Source organism: Poecilia reticulata, chromosome 22, assembly GCF_904066995.2.
Source record: "Poecilia reticulata chromosome 22, P_reticulata-male-v2, whole genome shotgun sequence".
NCBI lineage: Eukaryota > Metazoa > Chordata > Actinopteri > Cyprinodontiformes > Poeciliidae > Poecilia > Poecilia reticulata.
In genome coordinates, this window is record NC_088851.1 from 7,028,604 (window position 1) to 7,039,944 (window position 11,341).

The following is an 11,341-nucleotide window of genomic DNA, read 5'->3' on the forward strand; positions in this document are numbered from 1 at the left end:
ATTTAAAATATTGAATATGACTTAAAAAATATATAGAGGATAGCGTGCCTCATTTAATAGCATGAATTACCACTTTTTTGTATTAGTTGGTCACAAGACAAGGCATTTATTTACAAAAGTCGGAAATTGACGGTCCCTATGTGAACCGCGGAGCGCTTCAGGAGGCATCGATAGAGAACAGCTGGCCGAAATTAGAGTTCATAAATCGGATCAACCTTAACCTGAACGTCCCTTACTGCGCGGAGGGCGAATATCCAGTATCCAATTTGCAAAACAACTTCGCTGCGGTCGGTAACACAATGAAAACACCGGTGTTCTGACTAGTTTGTTTTGGTCTGTGGGCTGCAAACATGGCGCCGAGCGACGTAAACGTCATACGCTGTGACGTCAGCTCCAAAGCTCTACTATAAACGTCTGATTCATACTCCAATCTGGAAGGTGGCGGTAATGCACCTATAAGTTGTTTGCCAACCGCCATAAAAAGTAGGAAAAGGAAGCCTGCGTCATCCGTTGACGGAGCCAGGAGGAACCGAGCAGAAGAACCGTAGAAAAATGGCGTTCACATTCGCGGCCTTTTGTTACATGCTCGCTCTACTGCTCACGGCGGCGCTTATCTTTTTTGCTATCTGGCATGTAAGTACAAATGTACACCGACTGCTTTCCTGACTATCCAGGTGTAGAACCCAAATTCGGGGTTGAAAACAAGGCCTGCCGAGTGGGCACGTAGAAGTGACGGTTTCTGGTCAGAGTCAGCTCCTCCAAGATTCAGGAGACGTCTCTAGAGAGAGCGTTAGCGCTAACTGAATTGATGCACGCTTACTTAAGAAACCTGTCTACTTCTGAATGAATGAATGGTACACACCCTGGTGTCGGCTCGGGCGGAAAGCTCAGCCCATTGGCACCGACACAGACGCTGGTTTTACACATAATTTTGAATTAAGGTGTTTCTGTAGTTAATGTTCGTATTAGACGTCCTCAAAACACACAGGGCTTCTATTAATCCGTCAGGCTACATTGTGCTAACAGCTAGCAGGCTCGTTAGCATTTTGCAGGCTAAGCTAAAGGACTTCGACATATTTACTTCGGAAAAGCTAAGTGCTTCTGCTGTATAGTGACCATTTTCTCGCCACTTGGTGTAAAGAGGGTGGAAGAGTGTGACTGTCATATGTTGAAACAACTTCAAGTCATATTTTTATTAACTCTTTTTTTTTGCCAGCGTTAGCTTTGGGATTTCTTGGACACTGTTGTAAACTTTAGATCACGATTGTTACTCATTTGCAATAGATGTCATGTAATCAAGAATTGGTAATCTATCATAGAAAAAAAAGCCCACCAAGTGTGTTATACCAAATTATTGTTACCCCTCCTCTCAAGTTGCTCAAGCTTTGAGGCATGTAGTGATCTTTGACCCTTCCTCTCTCCAGGTAGAATTTAGCTGTGGGAGGGTGAGCTAAAGGAAATTAGCTTCTGCCCTGTCACATTTACCATTAGCAGGCAAACACTGCTGTCATGGCTTACAAATGATTTTAAAGGGATTGTGTTGTGGCACCAGTTTATGTAATACTAAAACCTCTTAACATGAAGACAAAAATGTGCTGAAATTAAATGTTATGCTATTGCAATAACAAATCGGTTCATTTAAAAGGACTTTACAGTTTCTCCGTGTGTGTGTGTAAATTTGATGGATTGTTAACTCAAATGGAGTATCATAAAAATATCATGCCATCGTTAATGTGACATATTTCTTCATTATTTCCAGATAATTGCATTTGATGAACTGAAGACTGACTACAAGAATCCTATAGATCAATGTAACACTTTAAATCCGGTAAGTGTCTGCCCTTTGCTTTTCTTGTCTAAACGACTGCATGCAGATGTTCTGTTACAACTGTACTGTTGTCCACATATCTTTTTTTCCCCCTACCATTTCTCTGCACTGTTATGCTAAATAACCTTGTTTTTGTTCTGGGTTTTTTTTGTTTTGTTTTTTAATGGAGTGACCTTGTTAGCTGTGAAACTAACGCGTTTTCATTTTGTTTTGTTTTTCCAATCTGCTTCTTTTGCCCCCCCTCTTCTTTTCTTTTCTTTTCTTTAATGCTAAAAGACAATTGAAAAGGTCAAAAAGATTAAGAGAGTCAAAATTGCAATAAAGGTTTGTACCAGTCTTTAAAATGCCCGCTGAGTCCACGTTAGTCCAAAGTCTTGTCATTTTGCACGGTGAAGTGTTTGCTGAGGTCTTTTCAGTTAACTAACCTAGGTTGCGTTGTGGATTAGACAAAAACATTACGTTTCCCCCCCTCCTTTTTTTTTTTTTTTTTTTTTAAAGATTACTGTAGAGTTTAATTTCTTGGTCGGATATCTCGGCTCTACGCTCGCAGTTTTTATGTTGCCAGCTCTTCTTTGGGTATTGTACTTATTACAAACGTATTCACACCCTTGAATGTTTTTACATTTTGTCCTGTTACAAACCTCAGCATCGAGTTTAATTGTGAAATAAAACTACATGGCTTGCAAGTTTTTTTTTTGTTTTTTTTTTTGTAAATATCTGAAAAGTGTGACATGCAGATACTCAGTCAGCACTTTGTAGAACCATTTTCTTGTAATTGATGCCACGTTTGACTGAAAGACACAGCAATTACAGCCCAACAAATACTTGGAAAATATTCGCTTTTTTACAGCACCAGTCACATAAAGAAGTGTGATTTGCATCACTAAACGAACCAACTTGCATTTAATCTTATTTTCAAATGTGATGTATATTGATACTTTCATTGGACAAGCAGTGGAGAAAATGGTAACAAACCTGACAATATGGACAATTTTGCCTGGTTAAATGTAATTTATCGCGATAAACGATACAATATGATAAATGCCCACCTCTACTTTCACACTTCCCGCATCTTTTATTTAAAAAAAAAAAAAAAAAAGCAAAAACATGGAATGGATGCTACTTCTAAATTGCGTTGGTCTATCGGCAAAGCTTTGTCGCTGTACTGGGACAAAATGTGACAAAGTAAAAGGGGAATGAATACTTTGAACACGGCCTCCGTCCAGCAGATTGTTGTAAAGATCTCCTGACGTGTTGCGTTTGGCGAGACGGTGAAGCTACGCGGAGAGCAGAGTGTGTAAATATTCAACTGCTCTGGCTTATTGATGAGGCATTAGCTTTTGACTGAAAAGACTGGCAAATGCTTAAAGCATGCATGATTTCTATTACAATCAACCCTTTGTTTGCTTATGGTTTTACAGATGGTAGTTCAGTAAACTCTCCATGTGCTGGACAAAGACTTAAATCAGTTGGTTGGATGATCTTCAAGGCTTTCAAGTTACCAGCTTAACCACATTCGTCACTGAAATACACACACATACACACAAAGTATTATTTTCCTCACAAATTAGAGGTTGCAGTTTGAGCCACTGTTTGTCCGATGTGAGCTCAGAGTTGGCTCTAAGCTACATCACCTGTGGTTCTGAACAGATGGTGGCAGAATCCCACCCACCTCTCTCCAGCTCAGCACTATTTAAAACCTCTGATTGGCTAGAAATTCTCCACAGGAGGAGGAGTTAGTGTAGAGGGGGTAAAAAAAAAAAAAAAAAAAAGTCGGGCTCCACATACCTGTAACACATGGCGTTCTGCATAGTCTGGTATGCAGGCTTTGAGCCCAGTTTGAACCCGTTTGGGGTTATCATTCCTGCCCCCCCTCCGTCTGTTCAGTTGTGTCGTATTTGGCAGCGCAGTGCAGATCCTGCACATTCCCCACGCCCCACACCTGTCATTCTACGGGCTGTTGGTTTGGCTCCACCTGCTGTATTTTTATTTTATTTTATCCCACCCCCCAAATGCATGGCTTCCATGTGGTGCTTCCATCTGCCCCCTTGAACCCGATGCTCGACCCGACCTCAGGCACGCTGGCTGCATCGACGCCGTTCGCGCTCGCAGCATGGTTCTCAAACGATGTGCTGTCACAAAGTGGGACGATGTGCAGATTTGTCGTCGTTGCAGACACGTCGATGTTGAGATGCACCAACGTTGTCCTGAGCAAGCGTCGTCGTTTAGTTTAGACGCACACTGTGATGCATGTCGCCTAACCAGGGTGGGAAATAAATCTCTCTGGTCCACTTGCAAGAATCGATCTCTAAACTCTGGAAAGCAACTCATGTTTTTGCCGAAGCTTAAGACTTAAAGTTTTATCACGATATTTTGTAGTAATGTTGTGATAACATTAGAACAAAATGTTGGCACATTTTGTAGTAAAGGTGCTAACTAGTTATTTAATTTTTTTAGGTAATGGCTATGACTGACTGACACAACAATCATATCCTCACAAACACATACTGCCCCATTTGTAATGCGCTACTTTAGTACAGTCATTGTAAAAAAATGTGATTTGTATCGATAAATTACTCACAGCAACTGAAATTTAGCATATTTTCAAATTTATTGATACTCTTGTATAAACATTGGTGAAAATGGTTAAAAACTAACAATTCAGTGTTGGGGGTTATAAACATCACTAATTTAAATTTATTGTGACGATGAATCAAAATTATCACGATAAACGATACGATAAATGCCCACTCCTAAGCTGTAAGTCAGGGAGGAACTTTCAACTGCTGCCATTTAGATGGCAGCAGATGCCACACTTTGCGGTTTTTAATCTAAACATTGAAAATCAGATTTTTTTTAAAATCCAGAGTATATTGTGGAATTATCGAATTTGCAAGTGGTAGATCTTGATTTTTCACCCCGTTATTTGGTTAAAGATGGCGTCCGAAGCCTGGGTATGCTGTCACCTCGGCTACGTGCATTGTAGCCATACAATCTAACACATTACACCAAAGCTCAGTATTTGTCTTTCACTCCTTTTTATGAATGATGTCACCTTTTGTTTTGTTTGTTTTTTTTAGACGTCTGAGTGAGAACACCTCAGTCTTTGCTTTCTAAAGATTAAAGACGATTGGTTATCTTCAGGGAGCTGCAGCGTCCTCCCATGTCGTCCTCTGACTGTCTTGGCTTCCTAAACGTCTCGTTTTGAGCAGGAAGGCAGACTGACCGGCTGTCCCTGTGCTTTGACCTCTCCTCTCCTCTGGTCTGTTTCAGCTGGTGCTGCCAGAGTATCTCATCCATTTCTTCTTCTGCGTGATGTTTCTGTGCGCGGCCGAGTGGCTCACCCTCTTCCTCAACTTGCCGCTGCTGGCTTATCACGTCTGGCGGTGGGTAATCGAGCAACCGGCTGACCGCCGAAACGGGAATCCTCTGCTTCGTTTATGACTAACAGGTTTATTTTTGTATTAATATTTTTGCTGTGCCACAGATATACGAGCAGACCCGTGATGAGCTGTCCAGGACTCTATGACCCGACTACCATCATGAATGCCGACATCCTGGCCTATTGTCAAAAAGAAGGCTGGTGCAAACTGGCTTTCTACCTCCTCTCATTCTTCTACTATCTCTACGGGTACACAGCTTTTTCTATTTGTCTCACTCTGACAATAATTCAGAAGCTCTCTGCGTTGGTCCAACCCGTGGCTCCGGAGTCACAGCTGGCTCTGAATAACTTTGGCTGAAACTGAAATGGAGCCAGTTAATGTTTTTAATTGCAGATATAACAATTTTAAGGTTTTAAAAAATTCTCCTGCAATATTTGCACTGAATTTTCACAAAGAATGACAAACACTAAAATTCCCATTAATGTTTTTAGACCTGCTTTCCTTGCCCTCTTAGGAAAAAAAAAACAATAGACACAAAATGCTTGTTCTATAAAGATTACAAGAAATTTCCCAAAGGAGATATTTGTCTAAAAAGTTGTATTTTTTCAATCATGTGACCTTTGCAGCTTTAAATGAGTTTTATTTGCCAAAATGGCTCTCTACGCCAGTGTTTCCCAACCCTGGTCCTCAAGGGTTCACTGACCTGCATGTTTTAGATGATCCCCTGCTTCAACACACCCCATTCAGATGAGTGCAATTCAGCAAAACCCTGTTAATCAGCCAACAATTGAAATCATGTGTGCTGAAGCAGGGGAACATCTAAAACATGCAGGTCAGTGTGCCTGGAGGACCAGGGTTGGGAAACACTGCTCTAGGCTATAAAGGTCGTTACCCCTGACCTATCGGATAAAATCTAATTGAATACCAAAAAGGCCTATTTTTTATTTTAACTAAAGTTTTAAGATTTGTCAAAAACAAAGTTGATGTTGCATGACAGTAATAGAAACGCTCCCAGTTTTAACACGCAGTACAGCAGTAAGGAAATGTGTGGGGGGTTTTTGTTGGTTTTTTTTGTCAAAACTTTAAATTTCCAGCAGATGTTTTTAAATTGTGGCAACACCCTGAGTCGTTTCTATTTTGTCAGTCACAGATGTTGAAAACGTTGCATCATCTTACTGACTGTGGTCATTAGGACCCAGGCGGCTGCGAGTGAACCTGACTGTAATCCTAATCTGTCTCTTCCAGAATGATCTATGTTCTGGTGAGCTCCTAAAGACGTGGCGGGAAACGGACCGGGCTGTACAGTAGATGACCAGACACTATGATCAAAGTGCTGGAACACTGGACCTGCTGGAGACCACTGATGAGCAACACGAGCCGTTATTTCAAGTGGATGAGCCCCCCCGACAAACACACTCACACACACACAGTACAGAGAGTCATTCTGGAAACTTCTAACCTCTATAAAGACTATCTTGGTCGCAGCGTTTCCGTCAAAGCAAAACAACTTAAAAAAAAATTATCTGGAAATACGGACAAACTTCAATGGACAAGTTGATCTTTTTCCTTTTTTTTATGCTTGAGATTAAATAAAAATTGTTTTCCATCTTTTCTCCCTGCTTTCGAGTGTTTACAGATTAGGATTTGAGGTTCGTGTGTGTGAATCTAAACGTGTGCTGATCTGCTTTACGGTTTGTTTTTTCTGGAACGTAACGGCTGATGTACTCTGACCAGGTAGTTTATTATCTTAAAGATCTTAGCTGCAGACGGCTCAATCTGTTCAGACTAAAGATGGACTGAAGGAATAAAAGACTAGCGTTATCTTGTAGTGAAACATGATGCACCATTTTATCAGGTTTTTTTGTTTTTTTTTTCAATGAATTGTTTCAATATTTAAAATCTGTGCTCTACCTGTCCAATATTTAGTTGTTCAGAGGGGATCATGTGTTTTCTGTAAAGTTTCCCTTGTAGCTCTGAGTTAAGTGAAAGGCCGACTCGACAGCGATGTATTCTACATTTACTTTAGAGCTTCAGTAGCAAACTGCTGATGTGCCATACTGTTGAATCATACCTTCGATGTTCTGTTTTTGGTTGATTTGAACAAATAGTCCATGTTGTTAGAATCTCTGGTCTATTTATCGTTTTCTGAATTTTTATACAAGTTCCTCTGACATCAAGCACTCCTGCATCTCCGTCAAACTTACTTAGTTCAATAAGTTATTTAGCTCAAGCTTTCACTGATTAGAGCAATGTCTTTCATTTTGAACCAGTCAGTTTATCAAGACACCGTGTCACATTTGGGAAAATAATTCAAAATAAAACAAACGTTGAAATTTTCTGCAATGTTCATTTTTTTTATTTATTTTTTTCTTGTGCGGTGGATTGAGTAGTGTCACTTTAACAGACATGAATAGGCTTTTTAAAAATATTTTGGTACAGAAAATGTACATATCTACTTAACTCTTCTTAAAGCTTAAACACAGGCTTATATTTTTTTTTCAAAGATTTTATTAAGCCGAGTTGTGTTGTTACCTGAACCTTTTGGTTTATTTAAAAGCTCAAAGGAAGTGATATACTATTTTAAAGTGCAGCTCTTGGAGAGTTAAAAGTCACTGAATGCAGATGTTTACAGATTATTTTCTCCTTACTCCAGAATCACCGAGACACCGATCTCTCAGTGGAAGCCTCTCTGCTCTCTTTGTAGGCGGCATACTTCTCCCGAAACTCGTGAAGAAAATTGTATTGCTGCAAAAAAAAAAAAAAGACATCCAAGATTGATGTGTGCTGAATTCCTTCATTAAAAATACAAATAAACACTTCTATCTGACCTCACCTTCACCGTTTGTATTGCTCCTCCTCCTCTGTGCTCTCTGAGGATCTCGATGGCTTCGTTGGCCGTCATCGTCACCGAGAGCTGGAGCAGCAGGCAGGCGGCGACTGAGTGGGAAACAAACGCTGTGAGTTGAGAGACCAAACGAGAAGGTCATCACGTGAAAGCAGACTGTCCTCACTTAAAGCTGATCGCCCCAGGCCTCCGTAGCAGCTGCAGGAGGAAAAGAAAAGGCAAAGTCAGTTCAGAACTTCAAACCGCACAGGCAGAGCGCTTTGTTGTGGTTTCTATGGTGACCGGAAGACAGCAGAGGATCTTTACTTGCAGAAATATTTCCAAACTATAAAGGTTTGTTTAAAAAAACAAAACAAAATGGCTTTCATTTCCTCTGATTTAGGATACTATGATGCATCAGCAAAAAAAATAAAAACAAACAACTTACCTGGAACCAAGAGAGGAACCGACGTCCCTCCTGTCTTTTCACTGTTTACTTCCTGAATTTATTCATTGTAAAACCCTGACTAATGTTCAGGTTCCTGCATGATGAGACTCCTTCTGAAATCTGAACTGTTGGATCCTCCAGGTCCTCAAACCAAAATCTCCTGGTTGTTCCAAGAACTGCAGAACTTTCCAGAGCGATGCAAATCGATTTGCTTTTGAGAGTTTTAGTCGAGTATTTTTTTATTCAAACATGCTATTCCTTAAGATCCTTTTTTAACCCTTGTGCGTGCGAGGACTGAGGCAAACGTAGAGGACTATGGAAAATGATGCAGGTTTTACCTGTGTGGGGTCGGTTGGACCCCATTTCGACAGGGTTAAATATTCTAAATTCGATTTAATTGTATTTAACTTTTTCTTTCACTTTATGTTTTCATTCAGTATTTTAGTTTTGCTAAAATATCTAAAAATGCTAAAATGTTTGATATTTTTTATTTGCAAGAGGTGCTGTATAAATTCAACTACTGCTGCCTAGAATTTTTTTTAAGTTAAATTTTCCCGTGTTGAGTTTTAATTTGTCCAAAGATTGACTTTCATTAATGAGGTGTTAAATAATTGTGGGAAAGCGGTAAAACACGCAAACCTTGGAGAAGCCGCTCGCTAATCCACAAGTTGTTGGGCTCCTGAAAAGGTTTTCATGCCATATTTTACATTTTCTCCCCATTTTTATAAATGTAAATGCAACGCGAGGAGCTTTACCTTTCCAAGCTACTCATCGAGTCTCTGAGGTAAGTGAACAAACTTCAGCATTTGGAGATCTTTTCCACTCAACATTTCAAATACATCCCTCATGTAACCCGTGTGTGTGTCGACTCGACTCACTGGACCACCGTCTTCCTGTTCCCCTCGAGGCAGGCCTGCAGCTCGTCCAGGATCTGGCAGCACTGCTCCAGCTCGGGAACGTCGCCGTCGGGGAACGGCGCGTGGTGCACCGTGAAGCCGCGTTGCTCGTAGACCTCCAGGAGCGACGGGACCCTGTACCTGCTCAGTTCCCCTCTAGTGCACAAGACAAACACATCCTGCGCCCCCTGGTTCTTCAGCTCATCTGGTAACGGCAAGGAATGAAAGTTCGTTTTAGACAAATTTGTCATTTTCCACTACCGAGTTCAAAGATTAAACGCTGTGACGCCCATCAATAGAATAACAGCATAAAACACATTACTGAATGCAATATTTAACTTTTATAAAAAAAATATATACTTTGTTTACATAATTGTTGAAACTGTCACCTTGTGCTGACAGCATAGTATGAGATTTGTGAAATAAAAAAAAAACGTATGGTGAGTTGTTTAGTAGCATTCACACACAGTTGATTGACAGCACTAAGACCCTCCTGACTCTGATTGGTTGTTTGGGGAAGTACATTTCTTCAGAGCACAGGAAGGAAATGGATCTTTTCACAGATTATCTGTCTCATATACATGGTAATAGTTCAAATACGTAAAAAAATATATATATATATATTTACATAGAAAGTTACATACTGCAGCTTTAATGTCTGATTTGAGTAAAGATTCCTCAAAAACTGCCTTACCAACATCTCTTTGCAAGGACCTGCGAACATCTTTATACTTGCAACCTGAAATAAGAAGAAATGTATTATAACAAAAAAAAAAAAAATGTCTTTGTCCTAAAGTAGACCTTTCAGATCAACATGATTTTACCTGGCAGTGCACATATTCCAAGGTACTGTGAGCACTCAACTATGGACAGGGGTAACCTGAAACACAGTCAAAAATATTACAGGATAGTGTTTTTAAAAAAAAGTCCTAATATTGTGTCTTCTAGATTCAGAGGGACTAAACACAAATGCACAGGACAGTTTTTAGATTTTTACTTCCACTTCTGCTTTGTGTCAATGACAAAATTACTGAAAACTCATTAAACTCAATTTGTGGCCGTAACGAGGAGCCTTGGAGGGGCGGATAATGTTGCTTCATATACCAGCTAATGTGGAGCGGAGTCAGCTGCTCTTCTTCCACATCTTCATCAGAGGAAGAGTCAAACTCGGTCTTTCTCATGTCGTCAGACGCCTGAGAGAGAAGACTGGGTAAAGTAAAACAATAACAATCACAGTAGGTTTCACTGTCAGACATGTTATATCTACTTTATTCTTAAATATTTAAAAGGTTGGTTTTTTTTTAGTTCTAATAAAACGCCAGACGGTACAGACGTGCTAATGTCAGCTATCCCTCCGTCATTTTAAAAAAGTTTAAATTAAGCTACTAAAATAGTTATTCATACAACAGTCCTCAACAGCGAGCAGTTCTACAGTTTTTAAGATCTAAATGTGTATATAAATATATATTTTAATGTATTTATTCTCCACCTTCTTCGCTCTCTTCGTGTCCGGTGTTTTGACAGCCAGTTCAAGTGCTACGATTTTAAAACGCTACAAAACTATCGTCCAATCAGATTCAAGAGCTGACTCTTAACTCCGCCCACCGCAGCGCAACAGCCCGTAGTGGTGTTCGATTTGCATTGCTGGGTCAAAGCAAGCGTGGGCGGAGTGAAGACGACACATCTCGAAGACTGTCTCTCAGTGGTTCCCAAAGTCGGTCCTGGAGGACCGGCATCCTGCGTGTTTTAGTGTCTCTCCCTGGTTTAACGCACCTGGATCAAATGATGGCTGATTAGAGGCTTAAGAAGAAGACTGACATGCTGAAATGGTTGTTGCTACCAGCAGGGAGAGAACTAAAACATGCAGGATGCCGGTGGCCCTCGAGGACCGACTTTGGGCGCCCCTGCTCTAAAACTAAAATTGCGAACAACCAGCCTAAATTGTATATTTTAAATGTAAAA

At 40.3% G+C, this 11,341-nt stretch overlaps 2 protein-coding genes across 4 annotated transcripts; one reads left to right on the top strand and one right to left on the bottom strand.

Annotated features, from left to right (window-relative positions):
* The first annotated feature begins 417 nt into the window (after nucleotides 1-417).
* Nucleotides 418-7,549, top strand: cnih1 (cornichon family member 1). 2 transcript variants are annotated; one of them, XM_017302452.2, is made up of 6 exons: nucleotides 418-633; nucleotides 1,760-1,828; nucleotides 2,105-2,152; nucleotides 5,102-5,214; nucleotides 5,316-5,459; nucleotides 6,457-7,549. In XM_017302452.2, the coding sequence occupies exons 1-6, from the start codon at nucleotides 553-555 to the stop codon at nucleotides 6,482-6,484; spliced, it is 483 nt and encodes a 160-aa protein (XP_017157941.1). In that variant the 5' UTR covers nucleotides 418-552; the 3' UTR covers nucleotides 6,485-7,549. The 2 variants fall into 2 exon arrangements, with proteins under 2 accessions (XP_017157941.1, XP_008397207.1); XM_008398985.3 differs by lacking the exon at nucleotides 2,105-2,152 and having other exon boundaries at nucleotides 429-633.
* On the bottom strand, nucleotides 7,539-11,014 carry cdkn3 (cyclin dependent kinase inhibitor 3). Of its 2 annotated transcripts, none has more exons than XM_081603621.1 (8): nucleotides 10,869-11,014; nucleotides 10,484-10,572; nucleotides 10,204-10,259; nucleotides 10,074-10,118; nucleotides 9,362-9,584; nucleotides 8,223-8,254; nucleotides 8,045-8,148; nucleotides 7,539-7,956 (listed from the first exon to the last, which is right to left on the bottom strand). In XM_081603621.1, the coding sequence occupies exons 2-8, from the start codon at nucleotides 10,558-10,560 to the stop codon at nucleotides 7,867-7,869; spliced, it is 627 nt and encodes a 208-aa protein (XP_081459747.1). In that variant the 5' UTR covers nucleotides 10,561-10,572; nucleotides 10,869-11,014; the 3' UTR covers nucleotides 7,539-7,866. The 2 variants fall into 2 exon arrangements, with proteins under 2 accessions (XP_081459747.1, XP_081459749.1); XM_081603623.1 differs by having other exon boundaries at nucleotides 10,484-10,585; nucleotides 10,869-10,951.
* Between the last annotated feature and the right edge of the window lie 327 nt (nucleotides 11,015-11,341).

What these genes read in the sequence shown, in the direction of transcription:
- cnih1 (XM_017302452.2), top strand. Translation starts at nt 553, where the DNA reads ATGGCGTTCACATTCGCGGCCTTTTGTTACATGCTCGCTCTACTGCTC. An exon ending in TCTTTTTTGCTATCTGGCAT is followed by an intron (nt 634 to 1,759) that starts GTAAGTACAAAT and finishes CATTATTTCCAG; the next exon opens with ATAATTGCATTTGATGAACT. An exon ending in GAGTCAAAATTGCAATAAAG is followed by an intron (nt 2,153 to 5,101) that starts GTTTGTACCAGT and finishes GGTCTGTTTCAG; the next exon opens with CTGGTGCTGCCAGAGTATCT.
- cdkn3 (XM_081603621.1), bottom strand. Translation starts at nt 10,560, where the DNA reads ATGAGAAAGACCGAGTTTGACTCTTCCTCTGATGAAGATGTGGAAGAA. An exon ending in GTCCTTGCAAAGAGATGTTG is followed by an intron (nt 9,585 to 10,073) that starts GTAAGGCAGTTT and finishes TGCCGTTACCAG; the next exon opens with ATGAGCTGAAGAACCAGGGG. An exon ending in GAGCAATACAAACGGTGAAG is followed by an intron (nt 7,957 to 8,044) that starts GTGAGGTCAGAT and finishes TTTTTTTTGCAG; the next exon opens with CAATACAATTTTCTTCACGA.